This window comes from Syngnathus floridae, chromosome 3 (genome assembly GCF_059516105.1).
Source record: "Syngnathus floridae isolate MCC-2025c chromosome 3, RoL_Sflo_1.0, whole genome shotgun sequence".
NCBI lineage: Eukaryota > Metazoa > Chordata > Actinopteri > Syngnathiformes > Syngnathidae > Syngnathus > Syngnathus floridae.
The window spans coordinates 5,709,340-5,733,133 of record NC_142415.1 but is presented as its reverse complement, the minus strand read 5'-3'; the positions used below and the strand labels follow the sequence as shown (position 1 = coordinate 5,733,133).

At 45.6% G+C, this 23,794-nt stretch overlaps 2 protein-coding genes across 3 annotated transcripts in view; one reads left to right on the top strand and one right to left on the bottom strand.

The window, feature by feature from the left end:
• The window catches only part of LOC148400167 (multiple epidermal growth factor-like domains protein 11), a 125,399-nt gene that overhangs the window by 83,424 nt on the left and 18,181 nt on the right, over positions 1–23,794 (bottom strand). For both annotated transcript variants that reach the window (XM_088372289.1, XM_088372290.1), the window contains exons 2-4: positions 22,621–22,754; positions 21,613–21,714; positions 18,576–18,676 (exon numbers count right to left, since the gene is read on the bottom strand). In XM_088372289.1, coding sequence (XP_088228415.1) covers positions 18,576–18,676; positions 21,613–21,714; positions 22,621–22,736 — 319 coding nt within the window. In that variant the 5' untranslated portion in view covers positions 22,737–22,754. The remainder of the gene's footprint in view (positions 1–18,575; positions 18,677–21,612; positions 21,715–22,620; positions 22,755–23,794) is intronic.
• Positions 8,778–10,474, top strand: LOC148400168 (syncytin-A-like). Its single transcript, XM_088372128.1, has one exon. The coding sequence runs from the start codon at positions 8,948–8,950 to the stop codon at positions 9,929–9,931; it is 984 nt and encodes a 327-aa protein (XP_088228254.1). The 5' UTR covers positions 8,778–8,947; the 3' UTR covers positions 9,932–10,474.

The window sequence follows — 23,794 nt, the reverse complement described above, 5'->3', positions numbered from 1 at the left end:
CTTCGAAGTGTTGTGGAATAGGCCCGGATAGGGAGTACCGGAGGAGACCATCTCAAGGTCGGTGAGGAACGAGAACAACAGCACGTCTATGAGACCGGCCTTCGAGGGGAAAACCCAACCGTCTGACCTCAGCGACACCTGGACTGGGGAGGAGATGGCCATCGACCAATCATCTCACAATATTTTGCGTGCTTTAATATTCATATTGTGTTTCTTTAAAACTGGGCAACCCGGAAGAATGTGTCGTCTTTGTGGTCACAAAAACGCACGAGTTTTAGTGTGAGGGACCCGGGACCCAGGCCTGTATTAGTGCGCTTTGTCAGGACTAAATAATTGGTAAATTTGGTCTAATTGATCTACTGGTCTTCTCTTTGACAGAACGAACTCGCAAAATTGTTAGGTGCGCCAGTGTGTGGATTAGGACATAGCAATTTATGTGTTAAGTGTTGATCGCAATTTGGAGTCAGATCAATAACTAGAATCCGTAACCTAACAATTTCTTGGTGACCGCGGACGTGATGTCAAGAGAAGGGTAATTGACAACTCGTGGTCTTCATCCAGGACACCGGACAGTGTCAGGGACATTGTCTCTCGGTCGGCGAACCGTTGGGAATAAGCGCACAACGTTGAGCTGGTACGACGTCTCCTCAACCCTGAGCTCATCACCGATAAGGTAAGCAGAATACCTGTTACTATAAGTCGAAATTCTGCAAATTGAAAGAGGAAATTTAAGAGGAGACTGTCGTTCAGATCAAATAAGGTGTGCATGAAGTGAAGATACATACGGTGAATGAGTTTGGAACTTACGTGTGTAACGTGTACGGTAAAGTCAGGGACTTACGCGTACTACGGATAGATAGGTCAGGGACCTAGTGCTTCGTCGTGGCGGACAAGGGTGCGGTGACGATCGTATTCAGATAGCTGGGGTTAATAAAGAGATCCCCGAGGGGAAGTGAGGCCTCCTCAAAAAATATCCGGTGGTAACAGTTCCTTCTGTGAGAGATCAGACCACTAAAATATCCAAAATGAACAACCAAATTGGGGGGAGTTTGTGTGATGAGGGGAGTTTGTGTGATGAGAGCAGTGTGTGTGCTGAGAGGAATGAGTGGAGTGAGATTGAAAGAATGTATGCTGATGTGGAAGCGCAAATTGTGAGTGGCATTGACCGAAAGAGAGTGGCGAAGGAGCGAATGAGACACCGAAAAGTCTTCGCGAAATTGGAAGGTGACAAATTGTTTAGGGGCTTTCCAACAGCTTGGGACATGGAACGCCTGGCACGGCAGTTGCAGCAAAAAGAGACTGGGGTGCTGAAAAGAAAGCTCGCCTTAGAGGACGAGAAAAAAGGCGCCGGCTGGCGTAAGCGGAAGGTGCTCGAGAAGCACATTAGGGAGAATGAGGAAGAGCGACGCTCCTTGCACAATTTTGCGACAGCTGCAACAGCCATTTTTGCCACTCAGAAGAAACTGCCCGTAGAAAGTGTTGTTAATGTGAGAAAAGCAGAGGAGGTAGAGAAAGCGGTGAAAATAGACGAGGAAAGAAATGAATACAAGGGCATTTATCCATCTTTGCATGATGTGGCACACCCGAGTGCCCCCACCCTCGGAGTGAGCTATGTTGGACCGCCGCCGTACGGCGACCCCAGAGTAATGGCTCCGGTGGTGACGCTGGGTGGCAGGATGGTAGTGGATGTCGAGGGCCAAGGCGAAAGGGCGGATCAGAGTATTGTACAGTTGATTGAACAAGCAGTAAATAAAGAGAGGCGACGTGCCCGGGAGGGGGACACATCCCGCGCGGACACCTCCACCCCCGGTCCTAGCCCTCAACCGTCCAATGTGACGAAAGGAGAAAGCTGGCATAGACTTACGGCCGAGAATGAGGCGCTAAAAAAGAAAATTGATCAAGCCGATGAGCAGCGTAGACAGGAAACGCAGATGTTAAAATGGGCAACGGAGAAAGGGAGACGAGAAGACGCGAAGAGCGCGCGAAGAGAGCAAGAGCGTCCACAGTGGGAAAGCAGCGAGGGTGAGGAAGAAGATGATGTTGTGATGCAACAGAGAAAAATGTTGGAGTGCGCGAATCAGGACAGTAGAAAGAAGTGCAGACAGGGAGAGAGAGAGACACGGAGAAAATATAATTTGCGGAGTGGTCAGGGACAGATGACACAGGCCGAGGTGCAGAAAAATGAATTGATGTGTCCGCTGGTGACCACATCGGGCGGTCAGCACTACGAGCCCATGGTGCTCCGTGATGTGACCGCGATGATGGAAAAGATGCCCCCACTTCACAGAGGAGGCAAGGTGTGGCTGAACAAATTTTTGGCTCTGATGAGTGGGCAGAGCTGTACACTCGGTGACATGCGCCAGATGTTGGCAGGAGCATGCTCCCTGGTGCAACTGCAGGCAATTGAGGAAGCAGCAGGCACAGCGAGACTGGGGAGGGAGGTGCCCTTGCCACAAGTAGCAGCGCCCCTGTTTGAAAACATTAAATTGACTTTCCCACAACCCACCGATCTGGCCCCCACTATGTTTCCTTATGATGTGAAAATGTCACCTGCACAACATTATGTAACATGTGTGGAGAGTTGGATTGAAACCACAGGTCGACATCCGGCTCTCACGCACGAGGCAGAGGTGCTCTTCCGAACGGCGCTGCTGGATGGACTTCTGCCAGATGTGAAGAAGCAGCTAATGTCAGATCCTGACATTCTGGTTTGTGCCGAAGAACGATTTAAACGTCATCTTTTGCATCACTGCAGAATGTTCACTGAGTCACAAGCTAAAGTTGAAAACGAGACAGACGCATTATCTAAACAGTTGTTGAAATTACAGTTGGCAAAAATGCATGGTGAAGCTAAACAGTCTAAATCACAGAAAAAGGAAATGCAAATGTCACAGGCTCCTCAGGTGGTGGGGCGCGGAAGGGGCCAGTTCCGGGGCGGATACAGAGGCCGGGGAGGGAGTGCACCTGCTTACCCGGGGAGGGCAACATACAAGCCCCATTCAACAAACGCATGTTTCATCTGCGGCGAAACCGATCACTGGGCAAAAGAATGTCCACAGTATCGACCGCGCGGAGCCACCCGCCCAGCCGGAGGCCCGCCATACCAACCCGGGGCGCCGATGCAACAGGCAGGAACAGCTCCATCCGGTGGACGGCCCTGGCAACAGCCACAAACGCACGGAGGTCAGTACTACCAACATGATGATCTCTGGTGTGGACAATTTGAATAGGGCTGCCCGGGGAGCCAGGAAAGCAGTGGCCCGGCGGAGCCAATGCTTCATGTGACAGTGGAAGGAAAACCTGTGAAGATGCTGGTGGACACGGGAGCAACTTATTCATCAATAAACACTGCCCTTCCTGTATCCTCACTGTCAAAGAAAACAACGACTTTAGTCGGCTTCTCGGGACAACCACGTACTCTGCCTTTCACCAAACCACTTGAAACTGTGATCACCCGGACAGGGTGTAGACTGTGGCACAAATACAGCCATTCCACAGACACTCCGATCAATTTGATGGGAAGGGACTTGCTGTCAGCCGTTCAAGCCAGAATTCTGTGTGGGCCAGAGGGAGTGATTATTCAATTTCCAGATGGAATCAGCATCCAGTGCTCACAGCAGCTACAACAACATGGTCAGTGGCTGATGGCGCCCCTACCGGCAGAAGCAGAAACTGCAACCATCTACTGGGCCAGGCTGGAGCCAGAGACCCCTGCTGGTGGCGGTGTGTTCTCGACCTACCTACTGTGGAAGCCTTGGATCTGCTCACTGGCGCCATACCACCCACCTGTTGATCCTTTGCATTGCACTCTATATTATGATCGAAAAAGTGATGATGTATATCGGGATTTGTTTGAAGAAATTGAAGGGCACATGTGGGATTTAACTTCATCATGCATTTTGATTGGTAAAGAGGGAGTCGCAGCGGCAACTGAATCGGCATATGAACAAATGCAGTGGTTCAAAATGACAGAGAAAGGGGTGCCACACATTTCGCTGGCTCTTGCCCCAGGACACGAGGCCAGACAATTGGGCTCAATGGTCAAGCAGTTGTTGCAACAGACCGATTGGCGGAAAACTCACATTCCTAATTTGTACTGGTCTGAGTCTCAGAATGCATACCAAATTAAACAAACCATGGTAGACACAGGATTGCTGGAAATGATGTTGGTGTCCCGCACACACGGTAGGGAGTTAACTGATCATGAGGACGCTCAAGTAATGCTGGCGGCCTTGCCCGACACACTGTGGTCCCAGGGTCCATTTGATGTCGGGTTTTGTCATTCGGTGGCCCCTATTGATCTCCAAATGGATGAGATGCAGCCTATCAAACGGCCTCAATATCGTTGGCCGAAAGAGGCGGACCAAGGCATGGAAGACACTCTGTGTGGCCTCTGGGACGCAGGGGTGTTGGAAGTGTCGTGTTCCGAATGGAATACCCCGCTGAGGCCAGTGCGGAAAGCAGATGGGAAAACATGGCGCATGGCACATGATCTGAGAGCAGTAAATGATGTCACCATCACTCCTGTTCTTCCCGTGCCGGACCCGCACCGGATCCTAGCGTCATTGAACCCTGCCTACCAGTGGTTCACAGTGATTGATTTGGCCAATGCCTTCTTCTGCCTTCCGCTTTACCCCTCAGTGCGGCACGTGTTCGCATTCACCTACAATGGAGTGAAACTGCAATACACTCGCATGCCGCAGGGATTCAAAAACTCGCCAGGTTTGTTCAATCAGGTCCTCAAGGAACTCCTTGAACCATGCCAAATGCCGGATGGCACTTTGTTGTTGCAGTATGTTGATGATCTGTTGATTGCAGCAAAAGACGAGCAGGCGTGTCTTGCAGGAACAAAGAAAGTGTTGTTGTGGTTAGGAGAGAAAGGGTTCAAGGTGTCAAGGAAGAAACTGCAATGCTGTCGCCAACAGGTCACTTTTCTAGGTCGAGTGTTGACCCCTAGTGGCCTCGCCATGTCGCCTGAGCATAGAAACTCCATTCTCCGTCATCCACGGCCCGCCACTGTCCAGGAGATGCTATCATTCCTGGGGTTATGCGGCTATAGCAGACACCACATACCCTGCTTTGCCGACAAAACCGGTGTCCTCCGAGCCCTGATCCGCGAACAGGGGGCCAGGAATCTCAAGGCTTGCCTGGTTTGGACACCGGAGGCTGCCGAGGTCTTTGTGTCACTGGTGCAGGAGCTGGCCTCTGCTACGGCTTTGGCCACTCCTGATTACACCCTGCCCTTCTATTTAGATGTCTCCGTTTCAGGAAAAGTTGTGAATGGAGCTCTGTACCAGAAAATGCAGCATGGACGTGCAGTGCTGATGTATTGCAGCGTCCCCTTGGACAACATTGAGCAACGACAACCCGACTGTTCCAGATATGCTGCTGGTCTGGCGAAGATCTTGCTCAAAACAGCCCACACGGTCATGGGACATCCCATCTATGTGTTAACTGATCATGCGGTATCCTCATTTGTCGCGTCAGCGGCATTCACGTTGACTTCGCTGCGACAAACACGGTTGTTGAAAATATTGACTGCTCCAAATGTCAACTATGTCCATTCCGGAGTGAACATGGCGGATCAATTGTTGGTGGGTCCACATGAGTGTGCATTAAAGGTCCAGACAGTGACAAAAGTCCGACCTGACCTCTATTCCACTCCGCTCGGGCACGGTCGGGTGGTGTTCACTGATGGCTGCTGTTGGAGAGACAAAGAGGGCTCCCTCCATGCGGCCGCGGCTGCGGTCGAGTAGAGGGATGGTTCCTTCCAGCCTCTTAAAGTGATGAAGCTCACCACCCGCCCATCAGCCCAGGCGGCAGAAGTCTTTGCCTTGGTGTTAGCCTTGCGGCAGTGTAAGGGGGAAGCCGTGACCATCTATTCTGACTCTGCCTATGCGGTGTCGGCGGCCTTAATCGATCTGGTAGGGTGGCTACAGAACGGGTTCACAATGGCCAGAGGCCCGGAGATTGCACACAAGGACTTGATGTTGCAGCTGTTTGAGGCGTTGAAATACCCAAGCGAGGTGGCCGTTGTCAAAGTGCCTGGTCACTCTAAAGCTGACACCCTAGTGGCCAGGGGAAACCAAGCGGCTGATGAATTGGCCAAACAGACGGCCGGGTACGGCAGGGCAGCGGACATGATGGTGTCCCACGGTCCAGTGATTGTGGACAGGGAACACCCCGACTCCTGTTTGCCTCTGTCGCTTTCACATGCTGATCTATGTGCCGCCCAGGATGCCACGTCCCCGCAACAAAAATCAGTCTGGCTGGCAGCAAAGGCTGTCAAACGATCAGATGGCTTGTGGGTAGGACCCAAAGGCCAGCCCGCTCTTACGGAAGGAAGGCTAATGGCGGAGGTCCTGGCACAAGCACACACACCTTCCCATGTGGGCCACCATGCCATGATGATCCATCTCCGGAGTTGGTGGCATCCCAGACTCTCGGACGTGGTCTGGAATTTCGTTGCGGATTGTGAGTCCTGCCAGACGTTCAATGCACGCCCTACGTTGAAGCCAAAGCCCGGCCTGTTTCAGCCGGCCCCGTGGCCGGGGGCAGAGGTGATCATTGATTTTACCGACATGAGTACAAGAGTGAATGGGAAACGCTTTTTGCTTGTGATGGTTGACGCTTACTCAGGCTGGCCTGAGGCATATCCGTGCTCGAAAGAAGATTCTACTGCTGTGATCAAGGCTTTGATCACCCATTACATCCCCACGCATGGTTTCCCGGCCCTGATCCGCTCTGACAATGGTACACACTTTAACAACAAAGCCTTGGCCAAGGTAGAATCAATTTTGGGGTTGAAGCATCGATTCGGCTGTGTCTACCATCCTCAGAGTCAGGGCGGAGTTGAACGTATGAATCGAACACTAAAGGAGAAATTAGCCAAAATTATGGCTCAAACGACAATGAATTGGCTCCAAGCGCTCCCGCTTGCCTTGTTGTCTGTGCGGCAATCCGTTAACAGGCGCACTGGATTTGCACCATTTGAATTGATGACGGGTCGTCTAATGCCGGGACCAGCAACGACGCTCGTCCCACCAGAGGATGTTATGGTACCAAATTTGTCTCATGCAGCATACTGGTCCTATTTGTCTGCTTTGGTGTCCAGTGTTTCTGCACAGATTGGAGAGAAATCCGCTGCGGCCGCGGCGGAGGAAGGCGTGTCGGCGGAGAAACAGCTCACGCCGTACGTGTACGTCCGAGTCATCTCCAGAAAGTGGACGGACCCCCGGTGGAAGGGCCCCTTTCGTGTCTTGGCCAGGACGTCTCACGCGGCCCAGCTCGACTTCAAAGGACGCCGGTGGTATCACTACTCACAACTCTGTCCGGCCCCAGAGTTTGTTCCGTCAGGATGAAGGTATTCCTGTTTGGCCGTGTCCCGGACCCGGCCAAAAGGGGGGGGGACAGAAGGAACAATACGGAAAAGGAAAGGTTTTTGGGAATTTTCAGAATTATTTTTAGAAGGAGTGCTATGTGTGAGTTGTCTTTTTGTGTGGGCATTGATGACAATTGATGAGACCATCCAGCAGAAAACATCCCAAATTCAAAATTCACCCACCAACAGTCAATACCGATGCAGAGGAAAAGTAGTCTATGAAGCTGAGGTGAACACAACAGAAGAGCTCTCACGAGAGGAACAGGAAGGTTTGAGACAGAGATGTGACAGCAAAAATTGGCAAATGTATGTCACGTTGTCTAATTGGACAGAGACCAACCAAACATTACATGACAAATTGGAAAAGTACCAGAGAAGGGTGTGGAGGAACCAAATTCAACAAGTAAAGAAAGTATTGGATTTAGCCCCACCCGATAGAGAAGGGACATGTATTTACCAATGTAAAGAAGATGGACAGTTTGTTGTTGCTTCATGTCATGGACAAAAGAAGTTAACATATGGAGAAATGTGGTTGTTTTATTCTCAATGCTCAGGGAATGAGTTTGGTTTGTTCTCGGTTGAGAGGGCATTGGAGAGTCACGGCATACAATTATCCACTCAGATGACGCAGATGGCGGTGAAGGTAAGTCAAGGGAGGTTGAACGATAAATTGAAAAACCCCGCCCCAATCAAGGAACCGTTGTGGTACTGTAATGGAACAGGGTGCCCCACAGCATATTACAATGTGTCTTAAACATCCGGTCCAAAAGACAAGTGGTGACTGGGGTCACTCAGACACACCATGGACTCTGCGAACCGGTTCAATCATTCAAATGGGGGATCCAGGTTTGCATCCCTAAAAATGTGACAGTACAAATTACCATACCGTTTGATAGTTTGGTAAACGGGCAGATTAGAGGACAAGATTATCGGGATTATGATTGGTATTTGACCAACGAGTTGGTAAACAGGGGTTGGAAAAATTTGGTATGGGACACCAAAGATTGGTATAAATCATGGGGGACTAGTGTTCAAGCGAAACAACATCAGCAAATGATAAAAGGGGACAAAACACAGACAGGCATCACCTTGTGGGTTAATACTTCGCACGATTTACATTTGGGAAGCCGCACAATTGGATGCTGGGGTTTCCAGTTAAACATATATATGTATGGATACCCGTATTGGCAGGTGTTCCTATGTCAAGGTGAGGATGCCGAACAAGAAATATCCTTGAGTCCCTCGACAAACCCTCGAATCCTCGCAAAAGCAGTCAGGAGCGTAGATGATTGGTTTAGGATCACCACGGGAGTCACTGCTATAAATAATAATTGGCGTTTGATGGCAGAACAAGCTGCTAATACTACTGGTGAAGATTTTGTGGTCTGTCTTAAGGCAAGAGTAGTGTTAAAAATTGTACCAGCGGCAGTAGAATCATCTTGTATCTTACAGGTGTTGACCCAGCCCAGTACTAGTGGTAATTGTTTGATTTATGAGGATATTTTCCCAGTCGTAGGCTTGGAAAAAAGAAAGCCCATTTTTGACAACCATGTGACTCAACAAAATATGACATGTTTAAAGTTAAAGGGAACCGGCACAAGTATTGGGACAATAGATCCCACATGGTGCAAAGTCAATTTGTCACTGAATGTAACCTCTCCTCTCTCTCGTGCAGACATCTGGTTGTGGTGCGGTGATAACAAATTATATGATCGCTTGCCGAGGAACGCATCAGGTATCTGTGCCCTCGTGTCTTTGATAATGCCTGTGGTGGTTGTCCCCATTGAAATACAGAATCTCAATTGGGACCTGGAGTTCCCACTGGCGGAGCTCCTGAAGCGAGCCAAAAGAGACGTTTTGCCCCTGTGGTTGAACGACGACGATCCAACATATATTGACGCTATAGGAGTGCCCCGGGGTGTACCAGATGAGTATAAACTCGCTAATCAAGTGGCCTCGGGATTCGAAAGTATCTTCCTGTGGATCACCCCCAATAAAAATGTAGACCGTATTAATTACGTTCATTACAATGTCCAACGACTGGGTAATTATACAGCTGAATCATTCGCCGCAGTTCATGAACAATTGGCTGCAACGTCGTTAATGGCGTTCCAAAATAGAATTGCGTTGGACATGCTATTGGCTAAGGAACATGGTGTATGTGGAATGTTTGGTGATGCATGTTGTACTTTTATCCCAAACAACACGGCACCAGGGGGCCGACTGACCAGGGCGTTGGAAGGACTAAGGACGCTGAACAAAAAGATGAAAGATCATTCAGGTGTACACACCGATATTTGGTCTGATTGGATGAAAGCGTTTGGAAACTGGAAAGGGCTCATCATGTCTGTGCTTGTTGCTGTGGCTATTTTCACTACAATTATGATGTTATGCGGTTGTTGTTGTATTCCATGTATTAGATCACTCACTGTCCGGTTGATCGAGAAAACCGTTGGCCCGTTGCCACCGATGGGGCAATATACCCTGTTGACTCAACATGAGCCGCAGGGGGAAGGAAGGATCGACACCGCGCTGGTGGCTGTTTGCTAGGGTAACGGGTGATGACCTCATAAATGAGGTCATGAGAGGGAATAAAGGGAAATGTGCTTTTGGGAGTTTGCAAACATATTTTTAAGGTTGTGTTAAACTTATAATCATATTAATATCTAGTATTGGAGTGCTCGTGTGGATTGGTGGGGGCCGAGGAATGTGCAGGCAAACTGCATGAACTTGTTTTCTTCGAAGTGTTGTGGAATAGGCCCGGATAGGGAGTACCGGAGGAGACCATCTCAAGGTCGGTGAGGAACGAGAACAACAGCACGTCTATGAGACCGGCCTTCGAGGGGAAAACCCAACCGTCTGACCTCAGCGACACCTGGACTGGGGAGGAGATGGCCATCGACCAATCATCTCACAATATTTTGCGTGCTTTAATATTCATATTGTGTTTCTTTAAAACTGGGCAACCCGGAAGAATGTGTCGTCTTTGGTGGTCACAAAAACGCACGAGTTTTAGTGTGAGGGACCCGGGACCCAGGCCTGTATTAGTGCGCTTTGTCAGGAATAAATAATTGGTAAATTTGGTCTAATTGATCTACTGGTCTTCTCTTTGACAGAACGAACTCGCAAAATTGTTAGGTGCGCCAGTGTGTGGATTAGGACATAGCAATTTATGTGTTAAGTGTTGATCGCAATTTGGAGTCAGATCAATAACTAGAATCCGTAACCTAACATATACTAGAACTGTGGAATAACGACGAGGCTGACGTCAGGGCGCACCCGCGGTGTTGTTGACAAAGGACGAGGAATTTGATCGATGGATTTAATGATTTAGAGTGTACAGATGGTTTGATAATATTATTGCTTATATAATAGTTATTTGATATCTAATTTATATATCGTTATATGGGCCTGTGCAATATTTTGAAGTTGAAGCGCCGTCAGCGGTGCGCACCCATTGTTGATAGTTATTTAGATGACTGTCAATGTTACGTCAGGCCCGTTCTCAGCTCTTCGTTTGTGTTTATGTCGCGTTAACATACCTATCGTTTAGCCTGTTGTTGCTCGTTCATGTCTGTTTTTGGTGTTGGATTTTGTCGAATAATTTCCCCCCCAAAATGCGACTTATACTCCGGAGTGACTTATATATGTTTTTTATGGCGAATGCGACCTATATTCCGGAGCGACTTTTAGTCCGAAAATTACGGTATATATTTATTATAAATGTATTATTTATTCGTATAAATGTATTATATATACAGTGGGAGAAATAAGTATTTGACCCCTTGCTGATTTTGCAGGTTTGCCCACTTGCAAAGAATGCAACGATCTATAATTTTAATCATATGTACATTCTAACAGTGAAAGACGGAATCCCAAAGAAAATTCCAGAAATTCACATCATGAATTTATAAAAATTGATAACCGTCTGATGAGGAAAACCAAGTATTTGAACCCCTGGACAAACAGCATGTTAATATTTTGTAGAAAAGCCATTATTGGCCAGCACAGATGTCAAACGGTTTTTATAGTTGGTGACAAGCTTTGTGCACATTTCGGCAGGGATGTTGGCCCACTCCTCCCTGCAGACAGCCTCCAAATCATTCAGGTTCCGAGGTTGTCGCCTGGCAACTTGAATTTTAAGCTCCCTCCAAAGATTTTCAATTGGATTCAGGTCTGGACATCTGTGCTGGCCAATAATGTCTTTTCTACAAAATATTAACATGCTGTTTTTCCAGGGGTTCAAATACTTGTTTTTCCTCATCAGACGGTTATCAATTTTTATAAATTCATATGATGTGAATTTCTGGAATTTTCTTTGGGATTCTGTCTCTCACTGTTAGAATGTACATGTGATTAAAATAGTAGATCGTTGCATTCTTTGTAAGTTTATACATATATAAAATCCAAGTAGCTTGAAATCCAGTGTGAAGTTCCCACAGTCAGCGATGGTTTGGGGAACCATGTCAGCTGCTGGCGTTGGTCCACTGTGTTTCATCAAGTCCAGAGTAGATGCAGATTTTAGAGCACTACATGCTTCCGTCTGCAAAAAGCTTTATGGAGATGACGATCTCATTTTCCAGCATGATCTGGCACCTGCCCACAGTGCCAAAACCACCAGTAAATGGTGTATTGACCATGGCATTACTGTCCTCGATTGGCCTGCCAATTCCCCTGATCTGAACCCCATAGAGAATTTGTGGGGTATTGTGAAGAAGAAGCTGAAAGACACCAGAGCCAACAGTGCAAATGAAGACCGCTAATTGAAGCATCCTGGGCATCCATAACACCTCAGCAATGCCACAGGCTGATTGCCTCCATGCCACGCTGCATTGATGCAGTAATCCGGGCAAAAAGATTCCTAACCAAGTACTGAGTGCATTAATGGATATTTTCTAATGTTTGATTTTGTTTTGCTGTTATTAATCTTTTTTTTTACTTGGTCTGAGGAAGTATTCAAATTTTTTGAGATAGGATTTTTGAGTTTTCTTAAGATGTAAGCCATAATCAGCAATATTAAGATAATGAAAGGCTTATATATTTATATATATGTGTGTGTGTGTGTGTGTGTGTGTGTGTGTGTGTGTGTGTGTGTGCGTGTATATATATATGTATATATATATATATATATATATATATATATATATATACATATATGTATATATATATATATGTATATATATACACATATATATATATATATATATATATATATATATTATATGTATACTGTAGTAGATAGTTTATGCATGGATGAATGAACTAACGAATGACTGAATGAAACCTGAGCAAGAAATGGTATCTATCCACAGTAAAATGTTTGATACGAAGTAAATCAAAAACAATTCTACAAAACCGCTATGAAAGCCCGTCACTTTTGATTTGAGCCTCGAGCAGCTTACTTTCTCTAGAAGAGAGGGACCTTTCAATTTGCTCATGTTGAGAATGTGGCACAACAAAGAACCTGTCCTAATTTGTTAATGTTAGCAAAGCTAAAAGACATCCTTTGTACGTAACAAGGCCACGAGTCGCATTCAAACCAGGAGTAGGGCACGTGCTTGTCAGGTGGTGGATGGCGGAGGCAATGCTGCACAATAGACTTGCGGGTTATTTGTCCAGATCCTACAGGAGAATCGAATTAGGTTGTTTACAAACTGTTGCTGAATAAAAACACACAATGTACTTCTCTTTAGCATCGACTGCCCCCAGGGCAACCCATTCACTTATAAAAAAGCAGTGCTGTGCTATAGAATTTCCCATCTAGGGTGGATAATTGATTTCATTTGGGATTTGGGAAAAGTACATAAGTATGAAATAAATAGAGGAGATTAGAAAAAAAGTAGAATAGATTAATCTTAAAACAACGATTAAATTATTTCTGGATTTTTCTTGAAAAAAATAATCTATCCATCCATTCATCCATTTTGTATATCACTAATTTAAATACAGTTGAATAATTTCATTGCAGGTGTGATACCAACAGTAGGTGAAAAGGTATCTTTTGACCGCAGCCATCTCAGTCATCTTGTGTTGGTTTTGAAATCTTTAGGGAAAAGGCTCCAAAGAGAGAATAAATTACTTAGTAAAACCTACGTATTATAGCAAAAAGTTATCCGTTTATTTAGTCATCTTCAGAAGCTTTCTTTGACTCAATTGGCTTCATGCAGACTAACAGAATGTTTTGCCTCTCAAAGGTAGTTTTGTGTTTATGTTCAATTGGATGGAATAAATATTTGATTAGAAACGCATGAAAGACAATGCTTTAATGGCCCCATTTGATGATAAGGCGTTATTATTACAACATATGTTTTTAAAAAGCCTTTGATTGCGGTCAACATGGGACTGCACTACATCCTGCAACACCTGGACACCCCAGGAAAGTACGCCAGGATCCTGTTTGTGGACTTCAGCTCGGCGTTCAACACCATCGCTCCTGACATCCTCCAACAGAAGCTCATCCAGCTCGCGGTGCCTGCCTCCACCTGTCAGTGGATCACCAGCTTCCTGACCAACAGGAGACAGCGTGTGAGGCTGGGGAGCATCACATCTGACACCCTGACCACCAATACTGGAGCCCCTCAGGGGTGCGTCCTCTCCCCACTGCTCTTCTCCCTCTACACCAACGATTACTCCGCAAGTGACACTTCTGTGAAGCTCCTGAAGTATGCAGACGACACCACTCTCATCGGACTGATCCAGAACGGTGATGAGACTGCGTACAGACAGGAGGTGGAGCGGCTGGTCCACTGGTGCAGCCAAAACCACCTGGACCTGAACCCGCTCAAGACCGTGGAGATGACAGTGGACTTCAGGCGAGGCCCTTCACCACTTTCACCCCTCACTATCCGTAGTAATACTATTCTCTCATCAGACACCTTCAAGTTCCTGGGAACCACAATCTCTCGGGACCTGAAAAGGACCGGCCACATAGACTCTGTCTGGAAGAAGGCCCAGCAGAGGCTGTACTTCCTGAGACAGCTCAAGAAGTTCAACCTGCCGTGGGAGCTGCTGAAGACCTTCTACACTGCCATCATCCAGTCTGTCCTCTGCACCTCCATCACTGTCTGGTTTGGATCGGCCTCCAAACAAGACAAGCACAGACTGCAACGGACAATAAGGACTGCAGAAAAGATAATTGGACCTCCCATCTATCCAAGACTTGTACCTGTCCAGGACCAGGAAACGTGCAAGTAACATCTCAACAGAACCTTCGCACCCAGGTTGCAGCCTGTTTGAACTACTCCCCTCCGGACGCCGTTATAGAGCTCTGTACACTAAAACCAGCAGACACAGAGACAGCTTCTTCCCCCAGGCTGTCGCTCTGATGAACTCACACCACTCTTAGAGTCTCAGAGTCATTACTGTGCAATAACATCCCGCTTTCCACACCTTTTTTGTCTACACTGTTGGTACTATGTGTCCTCTCTGCATCCATTGCTGCCTGGTCATCCTAGAAGAGGGACCCTCCCATCTGTGGTCTCTTCTCAAGGTTTCTCATTTCCCCTAGCTGGAGTTTTGAGTTTTTCCTTGCCCTCTTGGGAGTTAAGATCAGTTTAAGATCAGGGGATGTTTGAGAATATCTTTCATTTTTCACATTTCCTGAGTGTTGTTGTTAGTCACCTAAATGTTGAACAGAGGCTGTGATTTACCGAAGTCAAATTCCTTGTTTGGCACGCTCAAACATGGCGAATAAAAAACTCTTGAATCTTGAATCTTGATTGTTGAATTTTCAGAACTTTCTGACACTTCCATCTAAAGATTCGTTTAGAGACTTTGTTTTCCGCTGCTAAGATGTGAGTGGACAGTCTTAGTAGAAATTGGCTGACATAAAGCTGATGTGGCAGTCTCAACTCTAAAAGCAGTAAGACTGTGGATAACTGCTGGGTGCATGTGAAAAGATGACTGTTTCATGTACCGTAATTTTCGGACTAAAAGTCGCTCGGAATATAAGTGGCATTAGCCATAAAATGCACAATAACGTGAAAAAAAAACCATATATAAGTCGCTCCGGAGTACAAGTCGCATTTTGGGGGGAAATTTATTCGACAAAATCCAACACCAAGAACAGTCATGAACGAGCAACAACAGGCTAAACGATAGGTATGCTAATGCGACAAACACAAACGAAGAGCTGAGAACGGGCCTGACGTAACATTCAGAGTTATTAAAAAAAAACTATTACATAAATAACATGTTTATAAAACCATCTGTGTCACTCCAATTCATTAAATCCATCGATCGTCCTTTGTCAACAATGGGTGCGCGCCACTGACTGTGCTTGCGCTTCAAAATATTCCACGGGCCCATATAACGATATACAAATTAGATATCAAATAACTATTATATAAGCAATAATATTATCAAACCATCTGTGCACTCTAAATCATTAAATCTATCGATCAAATTCCTCGTCCTTTGTCAACAACGCTGCGCGTGCGCCCTGACGTCAGCCTCGTCGTTATTCCACAGATCTAGTATATACGTAATTATATTGTAGCGTTAACAAAGTACAAGGAAAGACGTGGGTTTGGTAAACGGCTCTTTATTTAACAAAACAAACTTCCAGGCGTGTGGCGGCGTGGACGTCCAGCCACGGAGGTGGAAGAGAGATCCATAGAATAGGACCGGGCGTGCGTAAAAGTCATGACCGAGCCCCATCCACCGTCCCCTGACAGCCACCCGGCCGAGCGCCCGCCCCTGACTTTTATCCACGGAGGTGAAGGAGAGCTCCGTAGAGCAGGACCGGGTGTGCGTAAAACCCATAATAGTTTTTCAAACCTTCTGTGTCACTCCAAATCATTAAATCTTTCAAACTCTTCGTCCTCCGTGTCACTTAGAAACAAAGCCGCTAATGATGCCGGTAGTACGTGGGACCCTTTGTCATCTTCGTCATCCCGTGATCAATCTTTGTCCTTTCTGTAAACAACCGCCGCGGCGCGCTGCTGACGTCACTTGAAATTCAAATTACAGTAATCCCTTGCTACATCGCGGTTCGTTTATCACGGTTTCACTTCTTTTTTTGGAAAATTTTTGAAAAAATTCACATATAAATCGCTCCTCATTATAAATCGGAATAAATAAGGAAATGTGACCCCAAACCTTTTGAACGGTAGTATATATATACCGTATTTGCCGGTGTATTGGTCGACCTTTTTCGATCCAAAATCCACCGAAAAAAATCGACCTCGACTTATACACCGAGTCATAAAATTTAACTTCGTATTCATCGCTTCAAAAGCTATTTTCGGCCACTTGGCGCGTGCGCACGGCCTCCTGGATGTGCCGGGCGGCGTGCGCGAGCTCGCCGACCGCTGGAAGTCGAATGAGGCTCCGCGATCTCCTCCGCGGTGCTTATAAACAGCCGATACGCTCGGCGGGAGCTATTTTCGGCCACTTGGCGCGTGCGCACAGCCTCCCGGATGTGCCGGGCAGCGTGCGCGAGCTCGCCGGCCGCTGGAAGTCGAATGAGGCTCCGCGATCTCCTCCCGGTGCTTATAAAGAGCCGATCCGCTCGGCGGGAGCTATTTCCGGCCACTTGGCGCGTGCGCACGGCCTCCCGGTGGTGCCAGGCGGCGTGCGCGAGTGCGCTGGCCGCTGGAAGTCGAATGAGGCTCCGCGATCTCCTCCGCGGTGCTTTTAAAGTGCCGATCCGCTCGGCTTGGAGGTATTTCCGGCCTCCCGGTGGTGCCGGGCGGCGTGCGCGAGCTCGCCGGCCGCTGGAAGTCGAATGAGGCTCCGCGATCTCCTCCGCGGTGCTTATAAACAGCCGATCCGCTCGCCGGGAGCTATTTTCGGCCACTTGGCGCGTGCGGACGGCCTCCCGGATGTGCCGGGCGGCGTGCGCGAGCTCGCCGGCCGCTGGAAGTCGAATGAGGCTCCGCGATTTCATCCGCGGTGCTTATAAAGTGCCGATCCGCTCGGCGGGAGCTATTTTCGGCCACTTGGCGCGTGCGCACGGCCTCCCGGATGTGCCGGGCGGCGTGCGCGAGCTCGCCGACCGCTGGAAGTCGAATGAGGCTCCGCGATCTCCTCCGCGGTGCTTATAAACAGCCGATCCGCTCGGCGGGAGCTATTTTCGGCCACCTGGCGCGTGCGCACAGCCTCGCGGATGTGCCGGGCGGCGTGCGCGAGCTCGCCGGCCGCTGGAAGTCGAATGAGGCTCCGTGATCTCCTTCCGGTGCTTATAAAGAGCCGATCCGCTCGGCGGGAGCTATTTCCGGCCACTTGGCGCGTGCGCACGGCCTCCCGGTGGTGTCGGGCGGCGTGCGCGAGCTCGCCGGCCGCTGGAAGCTGAATGAGGCTCCGCGATCTCCTCCGCGGTGCTTATAAACAGCCGATCCGCTCGGCTGGAGCTATTTCCGGCCACTGCGCATGCGCACGGCCTCCCGGAATTTGAACACATTTCGTCAATAAATTTCGCATATTTCTGATTGAATTTTGAAGTTTAATATAATGCAACAATTGAGCTCGACTTATGTAAAGGATATATCATAAAATCGTAAATTTCCGTCGAATTTTAGGGGGTCGACTTATACACCGAGTCGACTTATACACCGGCAAATACGGTATATATATATATATATACACACACACACACACACACACACACACACACACGCACGCACGCACACAAGCACACACGCACGCACGCACACACGCACGCATGCACGCACACATGGGGGTGCATGTGCCTATGTTTTGTTCAGTCCAAACGTGTGCGCGTGTGCGTGTGTGTGTGTGTGTGTATGTGTGTGTGTGTGTGCATGTGTGAGTGCGTAAATTCTGCAAATTTAGCGGGCTAGGAGGATAAGGATATTATTGTGGCACTCACCTGGTGAGTCAGTCTCCCTAGGTTAGTGGCTCATAACCTAGTTTCGATCAAACCCTAGGGGTTCGGTGAGTTGGACTGTGGCGGTCCGAACATACCTAATTTTTTTTGTAAATTTGTGATAACGCATATCTGAACTGGTCTCGCAAAGGCAACAGGAGAAGTCACACTGATTTGCAGGTGTATAATTTGTTGTAAAGTTCATGCATTGTGTTGGTTTTGTTCTTTGAACAAGGTGGATAAGTAGTGAAATATTGTGTTTCCCATTAGTTGTAAAAAAAAAACATGCATTCCCATACAATTTGCACAATGTAAATATAATTCATATCATGTAAATGCAATAAATAGAAAATGGCCAGAACTTACGAACACACAGTTCTCCACTTTCATAGAAACCCGGGCAGCACTGAGAGCGTCGCCTGTACATGGTTCTCACACCTCTTCTGTAGGCTGTCTTGTAGCTGATCCTGGATAAGATATGAACACACACAATCCGTCTGTGTGGTAGTTGGTTAACAACATTGACATTTTGATAGTTGTTTTTGTATGAAAATATTAGTGATATACACAACTGATTTCTACTCACCAAATATGCCAAACATGCAAGACGCTCGGTATTGCTAACAAGCATTTTGAAACTCACATGCAATCAATTGCCCCAAAGTCAGTCACATTTATTTCCCACAGGAAGAACAGTGAGAACAGCGCCTTGCTTCATGTTTAATTTCTCTTAGTCACTAGCAGTGTTAGGAATAACCGTGTTAGAAGTAACGGCGTTACTAACGCCATTATAGTTTTCCAGTAACGGGTGATCTACTCAATTCCCGTATCGGCCTGAATATAAGACGACCCTGATTATAAGACGACCCCCTCTTTTTCAAGACTCAAATTTGGAAAAAGACTTTTTGAACAACAAATTTAATTTTCATACAGAAAATAATTACAGTACATCTGAAACAAATGATTATAACAATATATTCGAGAGAAAAAGCATGTTCTTTTGCCTCATTCAAATCATGCAAAAACTGTCTATCACATCTTAATATCTGAACATTTAATTATGTAATCTAAAGTGCAATCACATTTGTAAATGAATGCCTTCTGGTTTTTGAAATGTAAATAAACCAATCTACTGCGATAAAAATTGCAATAACTCCATTAACCATCAAAGTGAAGTCTAACTGTAACTGTAGTCTTGAAACAAATCTGAGTAAGGAAAAACATTGCAATAAAATAATGCAAACTGCTACAGCTATTTTTATTTTTATTCTTCGTGACAGGGGTTCACTTTGACCTGGGGAGTTAAGTTCAGCATTCACTTTAAAGATATCTGGCGCCATCTAGCGTTGTGAATGAGTATAATGTCTAGACCCCAAATGTAAGACGACCCTCACTTTTTCAGTCTTATTTCAATGCACAAAACACCGTCTTATATTCGGGCCAATACGGTACTTCATTGTACTTAATTGTTAGAACGCTGTTGTTAACAGTAAAATGTGGCACGTTATTTATGCTGCTTGCGACACGTCAATGCACAACACAAAAACACACATCCCGCCTCTTCGAGGACTAATTTTTGACTCGCTATGCCTCGCGTCAGCCAATCAGCTTTGGAAATGTGTCACATAACATAGTGCGCAATGCAACAACAGGCCTTCTTGTTTGGGGAAAATATAATATAAAATGGAGGAAATGATCATCGTCACCGTCTGTGCTCATCCCTAGCTGTGCTTCTTTGTACCTATACCAGGGCAAAACAAAAGAGGTGCATACTTGAAGGACTTTGAGTGAGGAACTTGGTGTACCTGGTATGTTTGTACTATTTTCTTCGTTTGTTTTTCAGCTGTTGGACTTTACGAAGACGCAACATTGTTTACATTACCATATACCGAATTGTCGGCACTCCGTGCTGTAAGTGTGCAGTGGGCATGTCCGGCCGATGTGATCAATTGTCTGGAAGTTGTGTGGCAATTTACTTTTCATTTTTTGCTTATTTTACATTGTTCTTCAAAATGTAAATATTAAGTTAAATAAAGTACTGGTCTATGCTGTTCTACTCTATGCAACTGTATTGACAACTGTTCAAAAATCTGAAATCTACTTTTTTGAAAAGGTAATGCAATCATTACTTTTCCTACTAACTAGTTACACTTATGAATGAGTACTTCAATTATTTCAATTACTTTTGAGAAGGTAACTAGTAAATGTAGTAACTAATTACATTTAGGAAGTAATTTGCCCAACACTGGTCACTACACTAGTTACATATACATATTGAATTTTTTTTTATAACTTGTAATAATAAAAATTCCAGGGCTGCTTGATACTATGCTAATAATTGCAGTGGAGGCAACATGAAAAACTGAATCGCCACACATATCTTGAGGCACCAGGAAGTAAAGCTTTCCCAAATCTCTAGCTTGTCACTGTTACATGTCGCATAATCACTCATACTCTGCACAGTCTGGTAGGGCTTCAGGACTCCACCTACCTGCCAAGCCACCAATTTATACTGCAAACAAATTCATCCTGTAATTGTTTGGTGGTACAAGATAAGTATATGTGCGTGTGCGTGTGTGTGTGTGTGTGTGTGTGTGTGTGTGTGTGTGTGTGTGTGTGCGTGCGTGCGTGCGTGCGTGCGTGCGTGCGTGCGTGCGTGCGTGCGTGCGTGCGTGCGTGGGTGTGTGTGTGAGGGACATCACATGCCATAAAGACGTCCTTGTTTCTTTCAAATTTGCTCATGCTCTTATCAAAATAGTGCAATTTAATTTAACAAATTTTTGATGTAGCTAATCAAATGCTATGATAGTATTAAGCATGAAGTCTCTTTAAAAATCTCGTAAAAACAAGATACAATCATACATCTTTAGAAAAGATGAAAGTAACTAAAATGTGAATCTCTCCTCCACGCTCAAGGACGATGTTTTCTGACTTTTTTCCCTCTTAAGTTCAATGACTCAGCTCTTAGCTGAAGGAGCTTAACTGGTGGCTATAAAGCTTAATGTGATCATTAAAGCCAATACACTGACAGTCCTTCATGAAAATGACCACATCAGACAGAGATGAACTGCCAAGTGTTGGGTAGACTGCAGTGAATGTCTGCGTGTCACAGTTGCAGTACTACTGTAGTGTAAGTGCTTTACGAAAACATAACATAAAATGATTAGGTGCCTTGATAATCCATGCTAATGCTGACAGAAAAATGAGATAGGATGTATTCCTGATTTACATTTTTACACTAAGCAGAAGTCAATATTTTCTTATTTGAAAGGTTACACATCACAAACATTTCCTGTATACATTCCTGAATCATATTCATGTAAGATAGACTAATTAATAGACAACATAATCAATCACATTGCAACAGTCTGAAAAAGTAAAGACTTCCACAAAATGTTATTACCTGTGTCTTGTGCATTTGAACCAGTTGAGAATGTCAGTGCAGCGAGTATAGTAGACCTGGTCAAAAGGATGAGCATAAGACTCTTGGACGGTCACTGCGTAACTAGAGGAAGAGTACATGCAGAACGTTAGTAGGCTTTAGCAGTGACAGCTCCTTTCTCCTCTAAAAAAAATAGTGTTGCCATGTTTAATTCACAGATTTCTGCACCACAAATTGTGAGTTTTTACTGAAAATTAACCGCAGATTGCTGCAGTGTGAAAGTCACCAAAATTCATCAATCAAATTATGTGATTTTTTTCACTCCTGTATAATAATGTGTGGCATTCCCCTGAAATGTGACTCTGGCTGTAGTATTCTGAGCATTTTCAAGAATTTTTAATGGACTTTATTTTCATGCAGTAAAAATATATGTTTCTTTCAATGTATGTATAGTTCATTTATTTCTATTGAATGGAACAAATGTAAAAAGCAGAACCTGCATTAGAACACTTCGTGACAAATGTAAGACAGCAATTGATAAGTTGGATCTTAAATATCAAATCTTACAAGACCTCAGCGCAAACCTTTGGAGACTCAATCTTCATATGGTATTTTGACCAGAATGTATTTTTTTACATTCCAAAAAACATGTTAACTGTCATAAGCAGGACAAACAGAGGAACTTCAAACCTCAAGATGGTATACTAAAATCGGTTGCATTATTTAGGAATGGCAGGTCCAAAAGGTACACGATTGAGTTGACTCACTCAACTCAGGGTTACCCTCATCAGAACTGGCGCTGGGATTTCACGCTCTAGCACTGAGTGGTGAGGTCACTCAAGCGGTCACATTAACGCCATTCTGAATTTACAGTCTCAGTCTGTCCTCAGGAGTAAACCTTTTTTGCTTGATTACTGACAAAACTGTCAGCCTTGATTTGTAACAGGGATCCATTAGTTCACTGCATTATTGTAAGTGACATTATTTCATTTTGTCCAGTATATTGTAGATTGAGTTCAAGAACCTAACCTCTCCCAGTGGCTGCACACGTTGGGATCATCTGGGTTCAGGGCGGTCACCAGAAAGATCAAACTCAACAGTCTGAGCGACAGCAACATTTGGGGGGAGGCACATCCAACCCCCATTGTCCTCCTTCCACTACCCTTTGGGAAGAAGAACATTAAAATCAGTTAAGAAAACCTTTTGTAGGTACGGTGGGACAAATACAAATTCTGACAGCAGTAATCAAATCATTAACAAATTTAGGATTTAAAAGGAGGGGGAAAAGAACTTACAGGGAAACTGGAACAATAAAATACATATGAGATCTCTAGACCACTGTATAGCTTTAAATAATGTTTCTATTTGTTGGTGAAATGTGTGTGTGTGTGTGTGTGTGTGTGTGTGTGTGTGTGTGTGTGTGTGTGTGTGTGTGTGCAGGTGTGTGTGTGTGTGTGTGTGTGTGTGCGTGTGTGTGTGTGTGTGTGTGTGTGTGCAGGTGTGTGTGTGTGTGTGTGTGTGTGTGTGTGTGTGTGTGTGTGTGTGTGTGTGTGTGTGTGTGTGTAGTATGTCCATCCAACTATTTTCAACACTGCTGATATTGAACTGAAATTACCAGGATTTAGCAACAATAAATAAAGCCATTTGGCTCATTGTCTTCCACAAACAAATAAAAATTTCCACAGGGAACAAGAAAACCCTGATGGGCAGTGTGCGAAATGAAATGCCATTGTCTGTTGGTGAACTGATCACGCCGAATGACTATTAGCAAATCAGAGCATGAAGTATAGTAGACTATGAGATTGTACAAAAGCAAGGAAATGCTCTTGAAGAAGACAGTAAATTGATCTCAACTAAATGTTGACTTTGATTTGTCCCTGCCTAAATTATGAGTTTGTTGGGCAAGGTTGGTATTAATGTGCATTTTTTTTTTTTTTTTTTTTTTATGAAACCACAACTGGCTGGTATAACCAATGAATGAATTCCTACAGACACATTTGTAACATTTGCAGTCTTCGGAGAATAGTGAATGGCGAAATCGTTCCAAAGGAGGGATTCCTTCATTGTTTTGTTTTCAGTATAGCCATACTTATATACCTGTGGACTTTTGTAATTTAATGCATTTATAATTCTAAGATAATGTATGTCTGTGTGTGTGTGTGTGTGTGTGTGTGTGTGTGTGTGTGTGTGTGTGTGTGTGTGT

What these genes read in the sequence shown, in the direction of transcription:
- LOC148400168 (XM_088372128.1), top strand. Translation starts at nt 8,948, where the DNA reads ATGACATGTTTAAAGTTAAAGGGAACCGGCACAAGTATTGGGACAATA.